The following is a 24182-nucleotide window of genomic DNA, read 5'->3' as shown; positions in this document are numbered from 1 at the left end:
GATTATATATATAAGAAAATAATATACCCTTTACTAACTGTACTCCCTCGATGAGCTTTGTCTCTATATCGAGACCTGCTCCGCATTATAGGCCAACTGCATGCATCTCTCTCCCTCTCTCTCTTGGCCGAGATATTTTCGGCCAATCCTCTAATTGCAGAATTTATTGCGCGGGTGAACACGTAATCCGGAAGACAGTTTGGAATAACAACTGTGCATGGAGCGTATAGGAGAGGCGTGCATCAAACCACGTCAACGAAATCTCAACGTAATAATAGCATCGACCAAACTGATCGAGGATTGCCGTCCGAAGAGAGCCGAAAAATTAACCAATCGCCGCGCTGCTATCGATCACTCGTACGTATACCTGGAAATCGCTCTCGCACGGGACCTTATTACTTTTCTCAGACGCGAGTCGACTCGCCACTCTTTTCTTCTTTTTTCGCGTAATTGCACGGACGTCTCGTGTAACCCGATGCACCAAGCCAGTCTGCTCCGGGGTAACGCATATATATATATATATATATATATATATATATATGTGTATGTTACGGGTGATCGCACAAGGTTGGAAAGCGTCTCAGATTTTCCAATAAATCTCAATCGAAGCTCCGTGCATGAATCTGTGCGCATTTATAAACATAAGCGCCGCGTTTCGAAGCGCACATTTCACACATTTCATTTGCTCGGACAATTTCGTAATGGCGCTCGAAAGGGATGATTGCCCGAGGACCCGAACCGTATGGCTTTCGCGGGCCTTGTAAGTAGAGCGCCGTTCGCGGAGCATTACAGTTTGCCAACAAATAACAGTGATTACACCCCCTACACCCGCGGCTCTTATCAGAATTATCGAAGCCTGCGTTCTAGCACTTGTTCCTTATAAGCGAGCGCAGCTGCCACTTAGCAAATTATTTAGACGATTCTTCAAGTTCTGTGCTCGATAGTTATGGGAGAACCTATAACTGACACCGGGTCACCTGATAGATAAATATTCTATAAACTATTTATTAAGGGGGGAGGAGTTTTATCAAACATTCTTTTTTTTAAACAAGTTGTCATAGTAATAATTCATTTTTTTAAATGATATCTGTATAGATCCTAATCTCATACATATATACGTCCCACACTAGGAATCTTTGTACATGGAGGGAAAATTACTAGCGTATATATACATAAGATGTGGTTTATTGGCGAAGAGATTGGAATTTCATGGAAACTCGAGGATATTTTCATAATAGCGCGTTGGGGACAATGCGGCGGAACAGTTTCGCAGTACGCGGCTGTCCCGAGAAAAGAGAATCTTATTTCTGTCGTCCTCGAGCTTCGCGTCATGGCCATTGTAGTCCTGAAAAACGCGGCTTCGTGCTGGCCGGGCCTGGGGCACAGGCTGGGACCTCGTAAAATCTTTTTCTCCAGGCATTGTTAATTGTACTGGCAGTGGGGCAACGCCCCCATTACGTGATTCCTGATGCTTGGATCCAATTTCCACGGTAAGAATTACTTTTCCTCTCGAGGTCCCAGAAATCTAGCGACAATCAATGCATTGGACGTTGTCCAATTGGATTAGGTATTGCAGGATGTAGAGTTTTCGAAAGATCTGGACAAATGGGATACAATGCGCTCTTGTTACTGCTGATCTCTCCACATGGCGAACATTCTAACCATTTCATCGAGGTCCGTCAATATTATGCTTTACTTCGCGCCAGCTCTCAAGTCCCCGACTAACAAGTTCTGCGACATATCGTGTCATGCTTTACTCCTTGCATTCTTTTAATTTTACTTAATATATTACCACTGATGTTACAAACAACAAACATTTCGTAGATATTACCTCGTTGTAAACTGTGTTACATAAATAAATTTAAAGTCAACAGCAGATTAAGCAAAAACTACGCATCTACTTTATAATCTATTTTAAAGATAAAGAGGAGAATTTTTAGCTTGAATTTATCATCCCTTTACTGCATGATATATATATATATATACAAGTGTTTTGCTTTCCTTCTTTGAAAGCTCATTGGGGGATTTATATCAGATCCGTTGAGACATTTGTTTAGATTCAAAAATTACGGATGCACCATATAATATTGATGAATATTGTTCGCAGTATAGTCAGATAATCATCGTGCTTTCAATGCAATACTGTCGATGGGAGTGCCACGTTCAAAGCCCTCACCACTCAACGGAAAAAGCACATCCTGTATGCCTTGAAAACTGTCAAATGACAATATATATATATATATATATAACGGGTGCGCATGATCCAGAACACGACACGTAGATATTCTTTTCTGCACAATGAATTGAAAAACTTTCTCCATATTCTTTTCTTCCCAGTCTGCCATAAGATAAAATATTTTTGGTCAGTTATAATTTTATAAATTCAATTTGTCTATACAAAAAGACTTTTTTCGTTCGTTGGAAGATTTAAAATAGTTGAGTCGAGTAGGTGTTCGCGTGTCCACTCATGTCTCACTCAGGTTCAGTAAAACCTGTAGGACTCGTGTTTCAGGAGGAATGACAAATCGAATCAATCGAAATGTTCTTTCTTACTTTATATGCGCGATGCATTCTGTCGACGTCATCATACGTGGCTTAAGGTATTGACTCGTTCCGGTACGTTCCGCGTCAAGTGTCAATCAGGTCGCATCAATTCCATTATGAATGGGATAGGGGATAGGGGGACGAGGATGCGATCCACCCATGGGGTAGGTCGCGTCTCCTTTCTAGCGCCGCGGGGAACATGCAATGTTGAGAGGTTAACTGCCCTGACTGGCTTACTCATATTGACAAAAAGACTATTTTAATACAATTCAAGGTTTCTCTCTCTCTCTTTATACTCTCTGTAAATGCAAAATGCCAATGATTTGATTGAGATAAATCGAAGCTTCATAATGGTATGTATTACACGTGAATCTTTTTCATTTCTCTACCTTCAAATATATATATACATATATTAGGGTGGCCATTAAAAAAAAAAAAATTTTCCGGTGCTTTTATTTTGTTAAGAATGATGGAAAAATAGAAATCGAATTTTTTTAGATTTTTTTGAAGCCGTTAAATGGTGCCGATATCGTTTTTAAAGTTAAAAATCCGATGTTCTTCCACTTTTTCGATGTTAGGTGTAAACCAAAATTCCAATAAGCTTTTAATTTGTCAAAAATTATGAAAAAAAGAGATCCTCGAATTTATAGAATTTTTTGAAGCGGTTAAATTGTGCCAATATCGATTTTAAAATTAAAAATTTAGATTTATTGAAAACGATTTAACGAAATTATAAATTAATATTGTGCTTTGAAAAGTTCTTTAGTTAAATTACAAGAATATGTAATAAAAAAACATTAATCTAGCACAATATTAATTTATAATTTTGTTAAATCGTTTTCAATAAATCTAAATTTTTAATTTTAAAAACGATGTCGGCACCATTTAAGGGCTTCAAAAAAATCTAAAAAAATTTGATTCCTCTTTTTTCATCATTCTTAACAAAATAAAAGCACCGGAAAAAATTTTCTTTTTTTATGGCCACCCTAATGTACATAGTACATATAGATGGTACTACACATTACTCACTCTAACCTGCATGTATGTATGTATGTATGTCGTCCTTCGAAGCATTTAGGAACAGCCGTTATAGTCCCCCCATCAGTAGCTCGATCAAGACGGAAACGCACGAGTTAACATATATTTTTGATTAAAAAACTTTGAATAATAAATTAAAGTTTTTTTAATCAAAACTATATGCTACTCGTGCTTTTTTATCTTGAATTACTGATAGTGAGGGACTCCATAATGTGGTTCCTAAATGCATCAGCAACCCTACGGTGCGTGTATAATCACTTACTATATAGTATGTATACATATGTAGTATGTATAGTCATTGTATACTGCAAATACTGCTGTATGCATACCACACTACCACAATATAATTCAAAATGGCAGACTTGACATCTTTGGAAGAGAATGAAATTAAGCCGAAGAATTTTCACGAGTTGGAGTTAGATGACAGAATCTTGAAGGTACAATGTAAAGAGAAATTATTTGAAGGTTTTACTTCTAAAATATTTTTATTGGAGTTTCATAATTCAAATTTTACAGGCTACTGCAAAGTTAGGTTGGTTAGAACCAACATTAATTCAAGAAAAAACAATTCCTTTGCTGTTAGAAGGGAAAGATGTTTTGATCAGAGCGCGAACAGGCTCTGGTAAGACAGCTGCATTTTGCATACCAGTTATACAGAAAATATTAAACAACAAACATCTACAAGAGAAGCAAGAAATTAAAAGCGTGATCATTGCACCTAGTAAAGAGCTATGCAAACAGATTTATGATGTTATCACCAATCTCACTATTAAATGTAGCAGAGATGTAAAAACTATTGATATTAGTCCTCAAGTAGATTTAAATGTACAAAAACCATTGCTTTCTGAGCTACCTGACATTGTTGTTTCTACACCCAGTAGATTATTGCATCATTTGAAAGCAGGAAATCTAAATCTCAAGCGAAGCCTTAAGACATTAATTATTGATGAAGCTGATTTAATATTCTCATTCGGATATGAGGAAGAAATAAAAAGTGTATTGACTTACTTGCCAACTGTATATCAAGCAGCTTTAGCTTCAGCAACATTATCAGAAGATGTAATTGCTCTTAAGCAATTGGTTTTGCATAATCCTGCTATACTGAAATTAAAGGAGCCACCTCTAGCTCCTCCAACACAGCTATCGCATTACAGTTTATATGCAGAAGAGAATGATAAGGCTGCTATATTATATGCCCTTTTGAAGCTACATTTATTAAGGTAAGCAATTCTTTTAACAGTTTTCTTTTAATTGACAAAGCAAACAGACTATTATTAGTTCTTTTCTTACAGAGGAAAAACTATAATTTTTGTAAATAAAGTAGATAGATGCTATAAACTGAAGTTGTTCCTAGAGCAATTTGGAATTCCTACTTGTGTTTTAAACTCTGAATTACCAGCTACGTCTAGATGTAGAGCAGTTACTCAATTTAACTCGGGAACATATGATATTATTATAGCTTCTGATGAAAAGGCATTGGAAGAAGTAAGTATAAAATATTAGCGTTTTATAAAAACAAAGGTCAAATTACTTCAGTCTCATATATTAATTGTAGCCACATATGCCAAAGGCACAGAAAGGAAAACGGAGAAAGGATAAAGAATCGGGAGTAGCTAGAGGTATAGATTTTCAATTTGTCTCAAATGTCATTAATTTTGATTTTCCACTTGATGTCAATTCATATATACATCGAGCTGGACGAACTGCTCGTGGTCAAAATCAAGGCACAGCTTTAAGTTTTATTTCCATTAGAGAAAGACTTATACTTGAGGAAGTTGAGGAGCAATTAAAACATGCTTATAATCGTGAAAACCTCTTCAAAACTTATGAGTTTAAATTAGAAGAAGTAGAAGGATTCAGGTATAGAGCCAAGGATGCTTGGAGAGCAGTAACAAGAATTGCAGTTCGAGAGGCAAGGTTGAAAGAAATTAAGCAGGAAGTGATTAATTGTGAAAAGCTAAAAAGTTATTTTGAAGATAATCCAAGAGACCTACAATCATTAAGACAGGACAAAGCATTACATACTGTAAAGTTGCAGCCACATTTAAAAGATGTTCCAGATTATATAGTACCACCTACTTTAAAACAATTAATGGGAATTGGTAAAAGAAAACGAAAGTTCAATAGAGATGCAGCTACATCAAAAACATCAGCAACACAAGCAAGACATCAAGCTCGTGAATCAAATCCTTTAGTCAGTTTGAAAGTATTTAAAAAACAATAATGTAAATCCTGTCAAATATATTTTCTAATGTTTAATATACAAATTTCTTACATTAAAACTTACAAAATAATATTATTAACTGGTAATAGTGATGATCTTGGCTTCACCTATGACTTATGATTTTTTAGTAGTTTTATTAGGCTTGTATTTTCCTCTAATTCCATCATTATACCCTTCTTTATTTCTTGCTAGTTCAATTGCATAAAATTGTATTCTAGTTGTCAATATACTATTTTCTTCTGAGTAATCATTTTCACAATTAATTCTCAGCAATGTGCCAAAGCTATAATCTTCTACTAAATCTTTGAATTGCTCGCAAAATGGTCGCCATTTATCTTTTCCTTCTGGAGATTTTAATTCGTCTTCATTTATTATATCAACTTTTAAATTAGGAAAAACCTCTCGGAATAGTTTATAAATTTGATCATCATAGGGAGTCAATTTTAATATTTTAGGATCCACAGCACATAGAATCTATAATATTAGAAATAGTATATACATAGTTATCTAGTTTTTAATAACAATTGTACATACATTAAAATAAACTTCACTATGCTCCATTGCCTTTATTGCCCATATTGCTTCAACACTAGGCTGAAAAGAAAATTTATCAGAAACTAAAATTATCAAACAAATATTATTTACACTTACGTCATTATCAAACTCATATGCAGGTCTAGAAAGTACACTGGAAGCTGCCAATAACTGATCAGCTGACTAATAAATAAAACAAAATTAATAATTCATCAAAGAACAAGAGAAGAAACATTACAATAATTACCACATCTCCAATTTGTGCCATTCTACTGAATAGTATACAACCAGAACTAGATAAAAAATTAATTGTATTTTTCTCTATTTTTACAAACTGATATTTTTCGGTTAACACCATAAAATACAAAATCAGAAATAATCTGACCAGTATTATGTGTAACCTATAGAAACACAGAACAAAATTTTCTTTTACATTAATTAATCGCCCTTTGATTACGAAGCTATAATGTCACCACGTGCAAAGTTAACGTTTGACCTCTGATGATATGTGAGTGAGGAGGTAATGGGGGGATTGATAGGGATAGGAAGGTTGTTATGTATTAATGGTAAGCAGCACTAGTGAACAGTGATAGATCGTGTGGGGGTGATGCGCAGAAAGAAAGAAAGAGAGAGAGAGAGCAGGAGCCTCTGGTGCAGCGATTTTCCTGTGACTCCAGCCAGATTGATGGCATGATAACGCAGCAGGTGTATCAGCAGAGATGAAACGGGAGATTGCTCATGCGAGGTCCCGAGGCAATCCCTACCGGTAGGCGGCGCTGGTGTTGGCAAACGCGTGTCTCAGGTCCATGCGAGGTCCCGAGGCAATCCCTACCGGTAGGCGGCGCTGGTGTTGGCAAACGCGTGTCTCAGGTCCATCTAACCCCTAACGCCATCTATCGGAAGAGACCACGAAGCACGAGCGTTAAGCTTAGAATAGGGTAAAACATATATGCATTGTTGCCAGAAAGCGGAATAAAGAGAGAGCGGAGATATTTTCTCGGACCTCTCTGTCTTTCTCGCTGTTAGCTTCTAGCAGAAGAGTCGAGGCAAAATCTTTCCATTTCGCTTTGCCGAAAATCTACCAATAATCGATGTCATTTATATTTGCAGGCCAATGCCTTTATACATGATTTTTTCAGCATATTTATTTATCAGCATTGACTTATTTAAATCAATAATAAATTAAGGAAATGCGTATTTGATATATAATAATTATTTTAACTATAATTTCATCGTTATATTTCGCTTATTTCCGTAAAATCTGCATTTCTTTAGTTTATTATTGATTATTGTAAGTCAATGGCAATTAAAAAAAATTTAATCTTAAAAAAAAAAAAAAAGTACCGATCAGGAATCGAACCCGGACCCACGAATCGCCACGCGATTACCTTACCGCCTAGACCACGAGGCTTCTTCAGAGCACCGTAAACAGATAGTCTTTTTAAGGGCTTGAAATCTTCTTTTAAACCATATTAATAAACGAGCAACCGACAGCTTTATTCATTATTATTCTGTCATAATGGTACACAAATTAAGGAATAATTATATTTTGAATAGTTTTCAAAAGCTTTTCCAATAGCCAAGAACGAAGATAAATAATCAACGCTCGCAGTTTCCGTTCTTGGTTATTGGAAAAGCTTTTGAAAATCTACATTATATAATTATTCTTTAATTTGTGTACCATTATGATAGAATAATAATGAATAAAGATGTCGGTTCTTCGTTTATTTATATGGTTCAATAGAAGATTTCAAGCCCTTAAAAAGACTATCTGTTTACGTTGCACTGAAGAAGCCTCGTGGTCTAAGAGGTAAGGTAATCGCGTGGCGATTCGTGGGTCCGGGTTCGATTCCTGATCGGTACTTTTCTTTTTTTTTTAAGATTAAATTTTTTTAAATTGCCATTGACTTACAATAATCAATAATAAACTAAAGAAATGCAGATTTTACGGAAATAGGCGAAATATAACGATGAAATTATAGTTAAAATAATTATTATATATCAAATACACATTTCCTTAATTTATTATTGATTTAAATAAGTCAATGCTGATAAATAAATATGCTGAAAAAATCATGTATAAAGGCATTGGCCTGCAAATATAAATGACATCGAATATTGGTAGATTTTCGGCAAAGCGAAACGGAAAGATTTTGCCTCGACTCTTCTGCTAGAAGCTAACAGCGAGAAAGACAGAGAGGTCCGAGAAAATATCTCCGCTCTCTCTTTATTCCGCTTTCTGGCAACAATGCATATATGTTTTACCCTATTCTAAGCTTAACGCTCGTGCTTCGTGGTCTCTTCCGATAGATGGCGTTAGGGGTTAGATGGACCCAAGGTTGCCAAGTGTAGTACTTTCGGTACTACCGTAGTACCCAAAAGCGACATATCCTATAGCGTAGTACTATTTTGGGTACTACGCTATAGTCGCTGCTGATACTACTGGTCGGCGGAAATACGTCAGAGGGTAGAGACTGTAGAGGGACCGCAATATAGATATTTCTAATTACTAATTTCAAAATACATAATGCATGGTCCGTGAGCCAAGACAAATGTTAGTATATACATACCACAAGTTATAAAGTAATATAAAGAAATAAAGTGACAGTTTTAATCTTACTGACAGCTGATGTACTGATGGTATAAGTGAATAAATAAAGTGACGAAATTTGTAAAATGTACATAAAAATGATTTTTAAAAGTATATAAAGGACTGAACATTTTAGATAAGTATAACAATAAATTTTATAATATAAAATGTAAGATATAAATATTTTGTGGTACTTTGTGGGATTTTATTTCAGATTAAATTATAGTAATGTGTTTACTATGTCACTGTGCTGAGGATGGAGCTATGCAGATTTTCAAAATTAAAATAAAGGAATAGACTAAACATAATGTGGTTATTGTGTCATCGTTGAGATTCAAACTATGTTAATTGAGACGGATAATAAAATAAACGAGTGAAAAAACTGGGTAAATACAATAATAAATAAAGAAGCTGACAAATTAGATATATAATATAAAATGTAAGATATTTTATAGTACTTTCTGGGATTTTATTTCAGATTAAATTATAGTAATGTGTTTACTATGTCACTACTGAGGATGGAGCTATGTGGATTGAACATTAAAATGAAAGGAATAGATTCACCATATTATGGTTACTGTGTCATCGCTGAGGATCAAACTGTGTTAATTGAGATGAATATTAAAATAAACAAGTCAACACATTGGGTAAATACGATACAAATAAAGAAGCTGACAGATTACATTTGTAATTTCAAATGTAAGATTTTATATAGTACGTTTTGGGATTTTGTTTCAGATTAAATTATTGTAAAGTGTTTACTATGTCAATGCTGAGAATGGAGCTATGTGGATTGAACATTAAAACAAAAGGAATAGATTCACCATAATGTTGTTTCTGTGTCATCGCTGATGAGGATCAAACTGTGTTAATTGAGACAGACATTAAAATAAATGAGTCAGCATTTTGGGTAAATACAATAATAAATAAAGAAAATGACAGAATAAATATATAATATAAAATGTAAGATGTTTTATAGTACTTTGTGGGATTTTGTTTCAGATTAAATTATAGTAATGTACGTGTGTTTACTGTACCACTGCTGAGGATGAAGCTATGTGGATCGAACATTAAAAGAAAAGAATAGATTCACCATAATGTGGTTACTGTGTCATCGCTGAGGATCAAACTGTGATAATTGAGATGAATATTAAAATAAAGAAGCTGACAGATTAGATATATAATATAACATGTTAGATATTTTACAGTACTTTGTGGGATTTTATTTAAAGTTAATATATGTAAAATAAAATTTTTGTTTTCTTTTTACAATTGTATCTATATTAATTACTATATGTTGCAATCTCTTAAAATTAAGCCTCTGCTTTTATTATCAAACTAATAGTTCCACACGGCAGTGATGCCAGAATCAAGCTTTTAGCAACAAAAATGAAGATAAGCGCTAGCCAGCAGCAGTATAGAAAGTTTAAAGGGAAGCGGTACAAACACAACTATGCCTGGAGAGCATAGGTGTGATTTGGACTTCAGGCAACATTGGCGTCAGAAGAAGAGCGACTACCGCTAACCGTGACATTTTTACGTGTCATCCGAGTGAAGTGGTGCTGCGTTTACCTAAAAACTCAAAGCAAATAAAAATGCTTTTCCTAAATTGATTTTTAATATCGATAAAATGGTCAAATGTAGCCATTAATTAATTAGATTTGGTAATAAATACAGAAAATGCGTTTTATTATAACAAATGAGTTGAGGTAAAATAAACTCAATGTTTTTATATTAATCTGTTAACAAATGCATTTTTTTATTTATTATTGAGTCCAATAAATTAATGGTTATTAAAAAAAAAATTACTTGTATTGAAAAAAAAATGAAAAAATTTTAAACTTCACCAAGACTCGAACACGAGCCCACCGAATGACAAACGGCAACCTTACCGCCTGCGCTACAGCGCTCACCTGATGTACCAAGAGCAAAACAGCCTTTTAAAGACTGACTACAATTCTTTCACTAACTCGTCATAAACGATCAAAAATTAGCTGCAATAATAAATACATTTATCTCCACAGCATTATTGCACTAAATTTATTATGTTTTTAATTTGAATCATACATTTTACATGAAGATACGATACTTTAAGGGTGTTCATGCAATACTCTAAATACAAAACTATTCATATGCTGGTTTATCATAGTTATTCGACTACATATAACAAATATTATAATATTAATTAATTTATGATAGTTGAGCATATGAATAGTTTTGTATATAGAGTACTGAATGGTTACCCTTAAATTATCATATCTTCATGCAAAATGTATGCTTCAAATTAAAAACAATAAATTTAGTACAATAATGCTATGTAGATAAATGTATTTATTATTACAGCTAATTCTTGATCGTTTATGACGAGTTAGTGAAAGAATTGTAGTCAGTCTTTAAAAGGCTGTTTTGCTCTTGGTACATCAGGTGAGCGCTGTAGCGCAGGCGGTAAGGTTGCCGTTTGTCATGCGGTGGGCTCGTGTTCGAGTCTTGGTGAAGTTTAAAATTTTTTCATTTTTTTTTTCATTACAAGGAATTTTTTTTTTAATAACCATTAATTTATTGGACTCAATAATAAATAAAAAAATGCATTTGTTAACAGATTAATATAAAAACATTGAGTTTATTTTACCTCAACTCATTTGTTATAATAAAACGCATTTTTTGTATTTATTACCAAATCTAATTAATTAATGGCTACATTTGACCATTTTATCAAAATTAAAAATCAATTTAGGAAAAGCATTTTTATTTTATTTATTCACTTATACCATAAGTACATCAGCTGTCAGATAGATCAAAGCTGTCACTACTCCTTATTTCTTTATTACACTTTATTTTTCCGTATACTAACATTTGTCTTCGTTCACGCCGTTCACGGTGACAGGCTGTGAATATACTATATATAATTTTTGATATATTACGTTCTGCATTTAAGATGGCTACTGATGTATTTCCGCTGGCAGTATACTTTGTGCAGTCTGCATTCCTTATATCAAAATTCACTTACTATAGAGCGTAGTACTATTCAAGATGGCGGACTTGGCAACCTTGCCTCGCATGAGCAATCTCCCGTTTCATCTCTGGTATCAGTCGGTCGGTGTGATGAGTGGTAATAACCGTGGTAACTTATGGTGTGAGTGAGCATGAGCTGATTGAGCTGAGGAGTTGAGTTGAGCTGAGGAGTTGAGTTGAGCTAAGAGTGCTGAGACTGGAGACGGAGAGTGGAGAGCTGAAAGGAGAGTAATCGCCGGCCGCTGAGCGACTATTGGAAAAAGAAAGTACAGAGTGAAGTTAACTGAAATGTCGACGAATCAAATTTTAAATACTTTTCCATTGGACCAAAATGTTAAGCTCAGTTAAACTAATAATTTAATAGTCGAGGTCATTTTCCTACCCACCAGCAGATATGGGCATATGCGACGAAAAAAGGCAAGCAAATTTGAGCAAATAATAACATTGTCAGCATAATATGTAAACAGATCTTATTCTATTTAAACGGTCACAAAAGTTTAACAAAGTTTTTTGATAAATTAAAAATTATTAAACTTGGATCATGTAAATAAACGAATTTTTACACATACATTCAAAAATATTGAGTGTAATGTACATACGAAACTTTGACACATTTTTGTGATCGTCTGAACCATCTAAACAGCTATGTCCCTAGCCCCCCTAGCCCCTGCCAGCCCCTCCCTGCTACTTGCCGCTCTTGCCAGCCTTCATAGAAAGTAACCCTGAGTAACCCTACGTATGTATGTATGTTCATACATACATACTACACATGGCCTATACATATATGTACTTATTGTTACAGGGTAAGGGTAAGGGGCTGTGGGCGCTGTGGCGTGTGAGAGAATGTGATTGTGTAGCACCGACCACCGTGTGTGTTCAGTGTTCGCCGTTTGTGAGTGTTTTAAGATGGCGGACTTAAATGAGAAGTTATTAGCAGAACTTCTTAAAAAACCTGGAAATAATGTGTGTGCAGATTGTGGAGCAAAGAGTGAGTTTGCTGATATACAAATGTAATATATTTATTGCAGGAAAAATATATTCGTTTTCATCTAAACGCAAGTCGACATTCAAACATTTTCATTAAAATGTGGTTATCATTTTTGTGGATATTTAGACGAATATATATTATTTTTATAATCTATCACACACATGAAATTAGTTTATGTTTTAACAAACAAGAAACTGTTTACTTAAATTTGCTGGGTGTTTTATACCATAATTATCTATTATTCTTACATTGTTTGTATGACATTGCCATTGCAAATTTTTAGAGAGTTCAATACATTTTTGTCCATTTATAATAAGTAAATATATTTCTTTAAATACTATAGCAACTATAATTTTAGATCCAGAATGGGCATCATACAACATAGGAATATTTGTGTGTACCAGGTGTGCTGGTGTGCATAGGTCAATGGGTGCACACATTTCCAAAGTGAAACATCTCAAGCTGGACAGGTGGGAGGATTCCCAAGTTAGCAGAATTAGAGAAGTTGGAAATAACCTAGCCAAGCTACATTATGAAGAGAGAGTTCCACCCTGTTATCGTAAACCAAATCAGGATGCTCCACAGTAAGATCTATATATAAATACAAATTTTATTGAATTATAGAATTTACTTTGCTTTGTCTGCCAAAACTTAGAAATGATATAGCATGAATTTCTTATTATATGTGGCAAATAGATTCTTTGTAGCATGCAATTCCAAAGTATGTAAAGTATTCACTTTGGAATTAAAGGTGGAATTACTGAGAAATCCTTTCAATCGATTAACAGAGTTTTGGTGGAGCAATGGATAAAAGCAAAATATGAAAGAGAGGAGTTTTGTCATCCAGAAAGACAAAACTATGTCTCAGGATTTATGGAAGGATTTTTGATGAAACGTGGGAAGGAAGACTCTCGGTATCATCCCAGAAAATTCATTCTTTGTGAGGCAGATGATACATTAAAATATCATGTTAAGGAGAATAAGGTAAACTAACATAATTTTATACAGAACTCTATCTTTAAATATATTAAGAAATAGTTTATATTGATTAAAATTTTATTGAAGGAACCAAAAGCAGTACTCAGGATATCAGAATTAAATGTAGCTTTTGCACCTCTAAAAACTGGTAACCAAAATAGTCTTCAAATATCTTTTATGAAAGATGGCACAACAAGACATATCTACGTATACCATGAAGATCCAGAAGTAATAACCAATTGGTATTTAGCAATAAGATGTGCCAAACTACATCGTCTACAGGTTGCATATCCTGGAGCAACAGAGGCAGAACTACTTTCTCAGCTTACAAGAGATTTTCCACGAGAGGGCTTCTTATGGAAAACAGGGCCTAGACATACTGATGCTTATAAGAAGAGATGGTTTACATTAGATGGTAGAAAACTTATGTACCATGATGATCCCATGGTAGGTATACTACAATTATGTTATTTTATTTTTCATTCTTTACTATTCTCTTGTTGATAGAAAGTAATACATAGCTTTTTAAATTTGCTGTATACATATATATATTATAATAACATTTGAATATTTTAATACTGTAAAGGACGCGCACCCGAAAGGTGAAATTTTTCTGGGTCATAGCTCGGAAGGTTTTGCGGTAAAAATGGGAGTTCCAATAGGTGCTAGGGACCAAGGATTTTCGTTTACTCTTGAAACTCCAGATCGGAGTTATTTACTTTCATCTCAACTAGAGGATGATAGGGCACAATGGATGAGTGTAATACAGAAAGTTATAGATAAACCACTGACCCCTCAGGATGCAACTGGTAAATAATGCAAATTTTACAAAAATTAACGTTATCTGTAAATAAAAGAAAAGTTTTAATTATGTAAGCTCTTAATTAATTTTAGTTGCGGCACGCCTCGTTAGAAAACGCACAGCTAGTGGGACTATGAATATATTTTCATCTGCTAGGTAGGGCTGGACCCCTATCAGGCGCTTAGCTATTGTTAAGCCTTAACTAGATAAACAAATTGAAATATTAGACTAGCAAATAATGAGAAAATCTGTTGCATCGACGAGTCAAACAATTTAAGGCGATAGTTTAATCGCGATATTGTTGAAATATATGTGTATGTTTATATATATACACATGTTTAACGCATACTTGTGCACGCTATGTTTACGTTATAATAACCATATAAGACTGGTCGAAGTGAACACATTATAGATTATTTTAAGCAATGTTCGACAATACATCTACTTTGAAGTATTGAACGCCTGCTGTCAAATCAAAAAGACAGTATTATTCCAAATACTGCAAAACAGTGATACGTAGTGGTAAGATCGTTACCGTGACTTTCCCAATTTCAGTTGAGAGCTCGCGAGCTACTACAAAGTAACAGAAATTTATTCATTTTGCATAATAAAAAAAAAATTCCTCGTTAATTTTGTTTTTCCAGTATTTAACTTATTTAGTTGATTGCGTTTTACACTACCCGTTTAGCTACTAATAACGTTTCCAATAAAATATCATAGTCACTTAACATCACAAATAACAGTACAGAATAGAAGATTCGAAGGCCTAAAAATATTTTTGTTTGTCTAATAGCTTTTAATACTAAACAAAATTACTTTAACGTACGGCGATATTATAAATCTACTATTGCAAATAAACGTGTTATACGACTGATTTATTCTAAAAATTTTACGATGTAGTATATATATATATATATATATATATATATATATATATATGTAAAATCTGACGAAGAGGAGTGATATTGCACTTAAGTTTTTAAGACAAAAGCATACCTATAGAAAATGGTATTATAGAATAATTTTTCTATTGTCTGTGTGTGTGGCGATACAACAAATTATATATTTTTACTCCAAAGATAAATGCAGATATTTTAATTGCATCGTGTTCGAAAGTAATTTTTATATTACTTATTCTGATACATAAGTTAAAAGGATAAAGATAAATAAAAACCTTTGTTATAGTACAGTTGCATAGTGTGTTTTATTTTAATTATTTTATTATGACTTATTATTTGTGTACAGTATAATTGATATTCAATATGCTAAATTACTTTTCTTATCATTATTACAATGTGTATGTATTGTTATATTTTTTAAACAAAATCTTCACTTATAAAGCATAAGTCTTAAATACGTTTAATAGATATTATTTGAATCTTAATTTTTTTTTACTTTATTAAAAGAAGAAGAAATAAAAAATTATTGTATAATTTACACACAATTCATCCTTCTAATTCTTTATAATAGTTTAGGAATCTTAAATACATAACAATATAATACAGCAACTTCTATGTGTTGATCAGACATTATATTCAACCTTAAGCTTTCATGCTGTCATCATTATCAATCAACCTGTTGGGAACAACATACTTCATTCTTATTATTTAACTTATTGTTTTGAAATTTTAGTTCTATTTATTATATTATTTTAATACGAGGCTGCAATATTGCAAGAGACAGAAATATATTATTTTCTAAATCATACATGGGCTATCAATAATCTGTTTGGATAGAAAGCTGTTATTTTTTTAAAACAAAAAGAATAATAATAAATTATATATCACTTGCTTTAATAGCTTTCTATAACAATGTATGCCTCTCAACTATGAATTCAATTAATTGTTATATTTTAGCATCTTTTTTTTAATAAACTCAAAACTTAGTTTCTATTTAATCTTGCTTACTATAATAAAATATCTTTACAATAATAGGAATCTGTGTATAGTATTTACCTGAGAAAAGCTTATATCGGGTAATGGAGAGCTTTTTAAACAGCAAAGAATATTTGCCCAACAAAATGCTGCAATAGCTACATAAGTAACTCTAAAAGCAGGAGGAATAAATAAAAAATTCATTAGCTGTATTGGTAACCAATATATACAGGAAGTCTAAAACAAGAAAAAATTAAATTAAATAGTTTCTGAACAATAAGTAAAAAAATTCAAAGATAGTGGGGTTCAATAAAAAAAGAAATAAAAAGTAATTTAACTAAAAATTTTAACGAGACTTAATTATTAATTTAAAAAATTACCGTGAACGTCGTTACAAATTTTGAACGACATTCGAACAAGATATCAGATTTACCTTCCATTAAACTCATACCTGAAATAAAAATAAAAAATATAAAGGACATCTCAGCAGCCCTGTTACAAGTTTCCGGCTAGAGATTTGCCGAAGCCTGAAATATTTTAGAGGTATAAGTTAATTGATTTAAGAAGTAGATGTTATGCAGCTGGAATAATCTTCTTTTCAAGGTCATCGATGTTTTTTTGTAGAACTCCATATTTTTATAATATATTCTTTTACCTTACTTTAAAAACCTCTAAAATTTTGTAGGCTGAATGATTTTTTATGAGTATTTACCCTGAATAAATGGATATTAGCAATAAATATTGAATTTTCCAAAGTCATGTTAATTTTTGCTACGAGGAGGACATTAAATCATCAAATAAATAATATTCTAGATAGAGGAATGTAGAAGTTTTTAAAATCATCTTGATTTTTTTAAGTAAAACGTTATATTTTTTACTACATTTCCTTGTAACTTATCTCAAGACCTTTCCAAAACATAATATTAATTGTTCAATATGAAAACCCTTGTGGTGACCTTGAAATCTCAATAAATCTTGCCTTGAAAAAAAATTACTCCAATTAAAAAATGTATTTTCTCAAACCTCAACCAATTTATCTATATGAAATATTTATGCATATCTCTAACCGTAACAAAAGATTAGCGTAACAGAGCTACTGAGGCACCCTATTTATCTGGAACGTTATAATCTTCTTTATACAGGGTCTGTTAGATAAAACTACTCAAAGCATGGACATAAAATTCTGTTTAATTCTTTGTTGCCACGAGAAATTTTAAGTATTGGTTTAAAATCTTTCTAAATACAAATCTGAAAATCTTTATAAAAGGTTTTATAAAAAGATATCACATTTCTTATGGTTACGAAATTAAACAGTTTTATTCCATGGTATGGGTCGCTGTTTCTGACGGATCCTGTACAATAAATAATATACTAACTTATAAAGAAAAGTATTATAAAAGGCGGAGTCAAACAAAATTGGTCGACGATGAGCTTTCTTATAACTATATTTGGTTTGGTGCCTTGAAAAAAACCATCCAACCATTTATACCTAAGAAGAATAATTCTTTCATTATTTGTCATTGATCGTTTAATTTAGTATTTCTTTATTTCATTCTATAAGCATCTATGATCTTCCTAATATTGTATATGTTTGCTTGAGTCCATGATAAATAAAAAATAGTGCAAGCGTTTAGTAATAGCTATTGTAAATAAATAAAATAAACTAATCATGGTTGAAATATATGCGTTTGTAAAAAAAAAAGTTAAGTTAACGTGTCGGAAAGTATATGAAATACATTTATTAAAATGTTAGTAACACTTGCCCTCTATCTACAAAATCTTTAGTATAAAGTACGATATGTGTCAATATTTTGAATTTTGATTTTCGCGACTGTCCATGCACTTATTGCGGATATGGTATTCGTTTCATTTTACACGGAAGTATAATAATTTAGTATTCATATGACCAATAGAAATCAATTTCACTTAGACGATAAACATGAAATGAAAAATATAACTTACAAAGAAGAGAGAAAGGTGTGGCAAAGAGCGAGAGCGAGAGCGAGAGCGAGAGAGAGAGAGAGATTTAAAAAAACTGACGAAAACACAAAAAGTAAAAAAAGTCTTTAGCAATACCAGCCGTGCAATATTGGTCCAGCGAGGAAGAACCCGTAAACAGCGTATCTCTTCAACTGGTCCCAGTTGTATTGTTCAGTTTTTAAAAGCGCATCCTTGGAATGAAAAATTTGATCAAATTTTTGTAATTCGTGTGATGCTGATTTTTTATTAGCTTCGTTTGAGCTACCATCGGTAGTTCGAGTATTAGACTTCGCTTTCTGTGTAAACAAAGAGTATTATAGAAAAATAAAATATTCCCAACCTAATAGATTAAAAAATGCCTTTGAATTCTTGTTGTATAAAAAAAAACACAATCAAAATAGTTGAATACTTAGAAATCAAGGATTTCGCATATATCTGAAACGAGAGTGTTTGGACGATAGAAAAAACTTACATTGAATATATGATTGAAAGTTTGTTGGGCAAAATCGGCGCCAGTGTAAAAACTTCCATAAATAATAGAGTTCAAAAGTAAGGGCCTTTTGTGCGCTAAATTCACAAATACTCTTGATATCGACATATTTTATGTCCCAATAGTTAACTGTAATAATAATCATAAAGTTAAAGATATCTCGTTCAAAGAAATAATTTTTTATAAAATAACAAATATCAAGGTTCTTATTAATAACTAAGCTATATTTTTATATTGGAGTATTGATGGAAACTTGATACTTCATATAGATTTGCTTTTTTATTGTAGTACTTGAACTATTCCTCGTTAATTCAAATGGAGGCTTTTCGACCACTGATTCCTCGCACAAATTGTAGCCAGTTTCGAGTGCCTTTATAACTCCAACACTTGAGTATGTTTCATATGATTCGTATATTAAAATTTGTTAATGATGTCCCAACAGTTGTTAAAATATAAATCTATTTCGACAGGAACTCATATATTTAAAAAATTTTATTTTTCAATGTCACGTCGCACTTATTTTAAAAAATCTAATATACCACTCCGATTAGACATACACATTATTCTTCTTATTCCGAAATAATGTTACACTTGATTCACATGTATTTATATATTTCATTTTGTACTGTTATATTGTCAGTTTTTACCAAAAAATTTGAAATTGTTGGATGAACGTGAATATCCTGGTTAAGGTCGTCACATTCATCGGCTGATATGTTGTTGTTGCTCCCCCAACTCACAATCTGATATTCGAGATCAACTGCCTGTTTCACTCTGCTCTCCATAACATCCCAATTACTTGCTTTACAATCTACCACTTAATCACAATCACACGTATGATGTCAGCCAACCATTATCTTTACCTAATGTAATAATTCAAATAGATAGAAAAATGCCACCGTAACAAATGGCCTATTTCTCTAAAATTTACTCCAAATTCAGTTTGGGGTTCGGCCCATTCTTTGAGCAAGATCTTCGCACGTACATTTAAATTTTCTGTAATTTTAGAATTTTTAATATGAATAGATTACTTAAAAAAAGGTAACATTGAACATTTTGGATGGAGATGAATTAGATGGATAAGGTAATGGATATAAATGTATGGATACATAGAAATATAAGGTAAGTGGATTAATCGTAAGATAAAGTGTAGCAAGTTTCTGCTTAAAAAAACAGATTTAATTTAGTAATGAACATTGAACACTATAGTAGAAGGGTAAGGGCAGGAGGCGGTCTCTGTTTGAATTAATGTTATTATTATATTATCGAGTATTTAGCGTTTTTTAATTTAATTTTTATCGGTCAAACAATCATACCTTAAGAACACAAAAAAATCCTAAAAACAACATATAAAAATTCTAACGACTTTAAGATGTACTCACAGGAAGTCATTTGGATATGGGAAGTCCTACTATTAGAAAATGCTTAACATAAGAGAAATATTTGACAATTATATATATGAAAATTGAAACTTATGTAGTTACATTTTCTTGTCTTTTTTCTATCTACCATAAATAGACAAATGAGTATTAAATAAAATAAATTATGTTTCGCTTAGATTATAGGCACTTAAAAATAATTTTCTGATGTAATAAAATTTGTACAATTCACTGGCTTAAACATATGGTTTTCCAAGGCACTATTATTTATCATCGCCAGGGTTTCCGAACTGCTCCGGCACTGGTGCTCCGCTTTATTCCTTGATCTAGTAAACCAATGTAAATTAGGTAAATTCTCTGTGATAGTCTTGAATTTTTTCTGTAGATTACTTACAAATTTTATTTGGCGAAATTAATCTTTCTCGAGCATCGGAAGTCCAAGTTTGACATCTGGACCTTGCAGAAGGATATGAACGAGTCATCAGTGGGTAAAATTCATAGGATTCTCCCATTCTAATAATGATAAAAGCATACTTTCGTTAACATCTGATTTTTTAAAAAATAGACTATATATATTATAGCTCTATTGTTTTAAATTTTCAAAATTAATTCATACTAAAAAATTAAATGATTCATATTTTTTATTTTTAAAAAAATAATACAACCAAAATCAAGTATTTTCATTGAACAAAAAAGGATATTTTTAAAGTTATGCTGAATCATACTCCTTTAACTTTTTCCTGGCTAATGTCCTTTGAGTAGCAAATGAATATGATCGAGCAGAAGTTGGGCGTTCTGCACGGGATTGTTTTAATTCTCTGTCATGCGCTATTACTTGCATTCTCTTTCTAGGACTCTGACTAAATAATTCCACTATGGTCATTGATGCTGCATCACACTTTTATAAAATAAAAAGCCACAATAAGTATTTTTTTAAATAAACTATTAGCAGATTCTTTCTAAAGTAATAGATTATATAGTGCTTATCATTCAAGTATATTTAAGATATTATGCTTTTCTTTTTTAATAAGTTTTTAACATATATCATTTCTAATGTATTACCTGCAGCTGAAGTCGCTTATGAAAATTTAATTCTGATAAATTAAGAGGAGAATCAACAAGTAGCTTAAGCATGCACTGAAGAGCTTCTTTGTATGTATTTTTTAAAGCAATTACTCTTCCAGTTTTCATTAACCTACGTACTAAATAGCCCCTTGCGTAAGCGTTAATTATAATTGCCGCATGTATCTGCAATAATTTTGTTGGTAAAAAACCAGTAATATATGATGAATGAATTTCATACTAAATTTTATATAATAAATAGGCTTACGTGTTTCTCTGTATAGACAGGATTCGTAAATACGGGAATGTAAGTAGTTTTACTGTCTAATGGAAATGATTGTTGTGTATATAACTGTAAAGCTATACCATTATCTGCAATACAATCTGTACTTAAGTTAGAAGTTACTGTTAGATTATCCTGATCTGAGTGATGAATTATGGAAGATTTTTTGGAATCATTATTATTAATTACTATTGCATTATTAGATATTTTTTGTTTGTTACTAGAACAATCTAATATATTCAAACACCCCATTGAGTTCCCACGCAAGAAACTATCTTTATTTTGCGACGAAAATATGGAAAGGTCAGGGCAAGTCTTTTTCACTTGTGCCAATAAAATCATCTGTTGTTTCTCAAATTCCTTTTGAAGCAATATTCGTTCATTTTGTTGTTTAGATACTAGTTCATGCATTTGCTTCTTATGCATATTCTGTATTTGCTTAAAAATAGCAAAAATCTTTTCAGAAGTTATACCAGTGGTTTGTTTTTTGTTATAGTCATCAGCACTTGTTTTTGACAATTTCTCTTCAAAAGTTTCTTTAATTGGTTGACTCTTGTATACCTCAGTATTTATATCTTCTAAAGAAGTACTTACTTTATTTATCATAGGTACAAGAGAAACACTTTTCTCTACTGGCAGTTTTTGATGATCACAAATGTGTCCATTAGTATTATATTTGTTATGAGGGCTGTTATACCTCCCACTAGTTTTATTTATGTACTCTTTAGCAAGCATTGCCTGAATGCAGTCTAGTGATCTTGTTGCATTATTTTTACTAAAAGGAGACTCAGTCATATCTGAAGCTGCAGTTTTCCATGTTTTTTGACTTATACTAATAGAAGTACTTCTTCTTCTGTATTTTATATTACTGGCAGACTTGCTAAGATCAGAGTTAATATAATTTAAATTCTTGGACTGATTTTCCCAATCTGTTTTAGCCTGTGCTATATTCCATTCCTTTCTCTTTATTGCAGTTGTGGAAGTAGGAACATATTCTTCATTGGGTATATAAGCTTCTGCTTTCAATTCAGTTTGCATATGTGCTAACAACATAGAGCTAGGACTATCTAGTACATAAGAACCCTGTCTTACCAACTTTGGTTTAATTTCTTCATCTTTTACAGTTCCTAAAGTAGAACTGTTATCTTTATTTGAAATTGAACTGCTTAATGTTAATGGAATAATATCTAATGTTTTAGGCACTTGAGGTTTCCACATTTCTAATGTAGGTTCAGTAGTGTTTGATTTTGATAATGAATTTTCACTCATATAACAGTTTAAATCAGTACTTGCATTTAAGGAATCTGAACCAGATATATCATTATCAAGAAAAACCATTTCATTTTCCAAATTTTTCTCTATTGTATTTGCTTGTAAGCATCCAGTATTGCTCAAATTTTCATTGAATTCTTTAAGTTCATTTTTACTCTGAATTTGACAATTTTGACTATCTTTTAAAAGGAGACTATCAATAGGTGAAACATGAGCAATTGTTTCTAAATTAATACTTTCACTGTCTGTCAGTGCAGAATCATCCATATCTGAATTAATTTCTTGACATCCTTCCACAATATGTTTAGCTGCTTTTATTCTCTCCTCTACTGCAAGAGCAAGTTTTTTATAATATCTCATTTCCTCAGCAATGTCTTCAGTCATCTGATGGAAGAAGAATTTATTTATGTGATATTGAATAATTTTAATCAATTTATACCTACCATTGGAGGAAGTATGGGAACACCATTAATTTTTATGCATGAAGTATATGTTATATTTTCCATTATTGCATTCACTAAATATAAAGTATTTTCCTTTCTATTTTATTATATTAAACAAATTCACAGTTTAACTGATAAAAAACTTTTAAGTTAGCATATTAAATATTATAATTATAATGCATATATACACAGTAAATTTACCTATCTTAACGGATGTATCTGCTCTATTATTCATAGCGAATCTATAAAAGTAAAGGCTAGACATGTCATGGTAAATATTAAATATTCTTCGACGGCACATTATAAACAAATCATTTTTTAAAACCATTGGCAAGCCAACCGTTGTTGGTTTGGTACACAAGTAGGCCATAGAAAAAAGAAACTAGACAAGAACGGTAATGACAAATCCAAACCACAGATACTGCCATCTGCCCGAAAGATTCTGTGGAAACTTGTAAGTAAAGAAATTTTTCCGATATCGGATATCGGTATAGAGAGCCACGGCCCGGGAAACGACGGTCGAAAATCTCGGTATTTTAAGATTGAGAATTTGAGAAGATTAAATAAAAACGATATAAAATACATGTATCATTACACGTACCGTTTTTATCGTTAACTTTGGCCTAAAAATTAATATCGGTACGTGTAATCATAAATATTTATCTATATATACATATACCGTTTTTGAC

The 24182-nt window shown here is 32.2% G+C and overlaps 5 protein-coding genes and 1 long non-coding RNA gene across 11 annotated transcripts; 3 read left to right on the top strand and 3 right to left on the bottom strand.

Moving 5' to 3' along the window:
- Positions 1 to 3861: 3861 nt before the first annotated feature.
- Positions 3862 to 5806, top strand: Hlc (putative ATP-dependent RNA helicase DDX56). Its single transcript, XM_066732388.1, has 4 exons — positions 3862 to 4019; positions 4099 to 4802; positions 4875 to 5067; positions 5138 to 5806. The coding sequence occupies exons 1-4, from the start codon at positions 3936 to 3938 to the stop codon at positions 5804 to 5806; spliced, it is 1650 nt and encodes a 549-aa protein (XP_066588485.1). The 5' UTR covers positions 3862 to 3935.
- A 2-nt stretch (positions 5807 to 5808) lies between these two features.
- On the bottom strand, positions 5809 to 7113 carry LOC136776669 (protein PBDC1). 2 transcript variants are annotated; one of them, XM_066732390.1, is made up of 4 exons: positions 6588 to 7113; positions 6458 to 6523; positions 6341 to 6395; positions 5809 to 6280 (listed from the first exon to the last, which is right to left on the bottom strand). In XM_066732390.1, exons 1-4 carry the CDS (start codon positions 6590 to 6592, stop codon positions 5921 to 5923), a joined length of 486 nt encoding a protein of 161 aa, XP_066588487.1. In that variant the 5' UTR covers positions 6593 to 7113; the 3' UTR covers positions 5809 to 5920. The 2 variants fall into 2 exon arrangements, with proteins under 2 accessions (XP_066588487.1, XP_066588486.1); XM_066732389.1 differs by having other exon boundaries at positions 6341 to 6400; positions 6588 to 7110.
- Positions 7114 to 9413: 2300 nt separating this feature from the next.
- Positions 9414 to 10481, top strand: LOC136776953 (uncharacterized). Its single transcript, XR_010823195.1, has 3 exons — positions 9414 to 9577; positions 9669 to 9840; positions 9933 to 10481. It is a non-coding gene; the product is annotated as an uncharacterized lncRNA (long non-coding RNA).
- Positions 10482 to 11955: 1474 nt separating this feature from the next.
- Positions 11956 to 16288, top strand: LOC136776937 (arf-GAP with dual PH domain-containing protein 1-like). Of its 2 annotated transcripts, XM_066732872.1 has the most exons (7): positions 11956 to 12359; positions 12745 to 12930; positions 13289 to 13514; positions 13719 to 13914; positions 13996 to 14355; positions 14495 to 14717; positions 14803 to 16288. In XM_066732872.1, the coding sequence occupies exons 2-7, from the start codon at positions 12849 to 12851 to the stop codon at positions 14868 to 14870; spliced, it is 1155 nt and encodes a 384-aa protein (XP_066588969.1). In that variant the 5' UTR covers positions 11956 to 12359; positions 12745 to 12848; the 3' UTR covers positions 14871 to 16288. The 2 variants fall into 2 exon arrangements, with proteins under 2 accessions (XP_066588969.1, XP_066588970.1); XM_066732873.1 differs by lacking the exons at positions 11956 to 12359; positions 12745 to 12930 and having other exon boundaries at positions 13376 to 13514; positions 13682 to 13914.
- LOC136776938 (PXMP2/4 family protein 4) lies at positions 16147 to 19825 on the bottom strand. Of its 3 annotated transcripts, none has more exons than XM_066732876.1 (7): positions 19702 to 19825; positions 19037 to 19183; positions 18661 to 18860; positions 17961 to 18073; positions 16965 to 17035; positions 16666 to 16821; positions 16147 to 16285 (listed from the first exon to the last, which is right to left on the bottom strand). In XM_066732876.1, exons 2-7 carry the CDS (start codon positions 19160 to 19162, stop codon positions 16277 to 16279), a joined length of 675 nt encoding a protein of 224 aa, XP_066588973.1. In that variant the 5' UTR covers positions 19163 to 19183; positions 19702 to 19825; the 3' UTR covers positions 16147 to 16276. The 3 variants fall into 3 exon arrangements, with proteins under 3 accessions (XP_066588973.1, XP_066588972.1, XP_066588971.1); XM_066732875.1 differs by having other exon boundaries at positions 19315 to 19806; XM_066732874.1 differs by having other exon boundaries at positions 19346 to 19806.
- Positions 19826 to 20286: 461 nt separating this feature from the next.
- Cp110 (Centriolar coiled coil protein 110kDa) lies at positions 20287 to 24181 on the bottom strand. Of its 2 annotated transcripts, none has more exons than XM_066733413.1 (7): positions 23695 to 24181; positions 23494 to 23624; positions 21764 to 23434; positions 21496 to 21681; positions 21159 to 21331; positions 20828 to 20946; positions 20287 to 20759 (listed from the first exon to the last, which is right to left on the bottom strand). In XM_066733413.1, the coding sequence occupies exons 2-7, from the start codon at positions 23554 to 23556 to the stop codon at positions 20704 to 20706; spliced, it is 2268 nt and encodes a 755-aa protein (XP_066589510.1). In that variant the 5' UTR covers positions 23557 to 23624; positions 23695 to 24181; the 3' UTR covers positions 20287 to 20703. The 2 variants fall into 2 exon arrangements, with proteins under 2 accessions (XP_066589510.1, XP_066589509.1); XM_066733412.1 differs by having other exon boundaries at positions 23494 to 23567.
- Between the last annotated feature and the right edge of the window lies 1 nt (position 24182).

This window comes from Prorops nasuta, unplaced genomic scaffold, assembly GCF_024137725.1.
Source record: "Prorops nasuta isolate Cenicafe-Biocafe unplaced genomic scaffold, Cenicafe_Pnas_1.2 PNAS00010, whole genome shotgun sequence".
Lineage (NCBI taxonomy): Eukaryota > Metazoa > Arthropoda > Insecta > Hymenoptera > Bethylidae > Prorops > Prorops nasuta.
The sequence above is the reverse complement of the archived record's forward strand: the minus strand, read 5'-3'. Positions and strand labels throughout refer to the sequence as shown.

What these genes read in the sequence shown, in the direction of transcription:
- Hlc (XM_066732388.1), top strand. Translation starts at nt 3,936, where the DNA reads ATGGCAGACTTGACATCTTTGGAAGAGAATGAAATTAAGCCGAAGAAT. An exon ending in TAGATGACAGAATCTTGAAG is followed by an intron (nt 4,020 to 4,098) that starts GTACAATGTAAA and finishes CAAATTTTACAG; the next exon opens with GCTACTGCAAAGTTAGGTTG. An exon ending in ATGAAAAGGCATTGGAAGAA is followed by an intron (nt 5,068 to 5,137) that starts GTAAGTATAAAA and finishes TATTAATTGTAG; the next exon opens with CCACATATGCCAAAGGCACA.
- LOC136776669 (XM_066732389.1), bottom strand. Translation starts at nt 6,698, where the DNA reads ATGGTGTTAACCGAAAAATATCAGTTTGTAAAAATAGAGAAAAATACA. An exon ending in CATATGAGTTTGATAATGAC is followed by an intron (nt 6,401 to 6,457) that starts GTAAGTGTAAAT and finishes TTTTCTTTTCAG; the next exon opens with CCTAGTGTTGAAGCAATATG. An exon ending in ATAGTGAAGTTTATTTTAAT is followed by an intron (nt 6,281 to 6,340) that starts GTATGTACAATT and finishes CTAATATTATAG; the next exon opens with ATTCTATGTGCTGTGGATCC.
- LOC136776937 (XM_066732872.1), top strand. Translation starts at nt 12,849, where the DNA reads ATGGCGGACTTAAATGAGAAGTTATTAGCAGAACTTCTTAAAAAACCT. An exon ending in CCAAATCAGGATGCTCCACA is followed by an intron (nt 13,515 to 13,718) that starts GTAAGATCTATA and finishes ATCGATTAACAG; the next exon opens with AGTTTTGGTGGAGCAATGGA. An exon ending in ATCATGTTAAGGAGAATAAG is followed by an intron (nt 13,915 to 13,995) that starts GTAAACTAACAT and finishes ATTTTATTGAAG; the next exon opens with GAACCAAAAGCAGTACTCAG.
- LOC136776938 (XM_066732876.1), bottom strand. Translation starts at nt 19,162, where the DNA reads ATGTCGATATCAAGAGTATTTGTGAATTTAGCGCACAAAAGGCCCTTA. An exon ending in CTTTCAATCATATATTCAAT is followed by an intron (nt 18,861 to 19,036) that starts GTAAGTTTTTTC and finishes TTGTTTACACAG; the next exon opens with AAAGCGAAGTCTAATACTCG. An exon ending in GGACCAATATTGCACGGCTG is followed by an intron (nt 18,074 to 18,660) that starts GTATTGCTAAAG and finishes TATTCTTCTTAG; the next exon opens with GTATAAATGGTTGGATGGTT.
- Cp110 (XM_066733412.1), bottom strand. Translation starts at nt 23,863, where the DNA reads ATGGCCTACTTGTGTACCAAACCAACAACGGTTGGCTTGCCAATGGTT. An exon ending in TTCCCATACTTCCTCCAATG is followed by an intron (nt 23,435 to 23,493) that starts GTAGGTATAAAT and finishes TTCTTCCATCAG; the next exon opens with ATGACTGAAGACATTGCTGA. An exon ending in ATAAGCGACTTCAGCTGCAG is followed by an intron (nt 21,332 to 21,495) that starts GTAATACATTAG and finishes ATTTTATAAAAG; the next exon opens with TGTGATGCAGCATCAATGAC.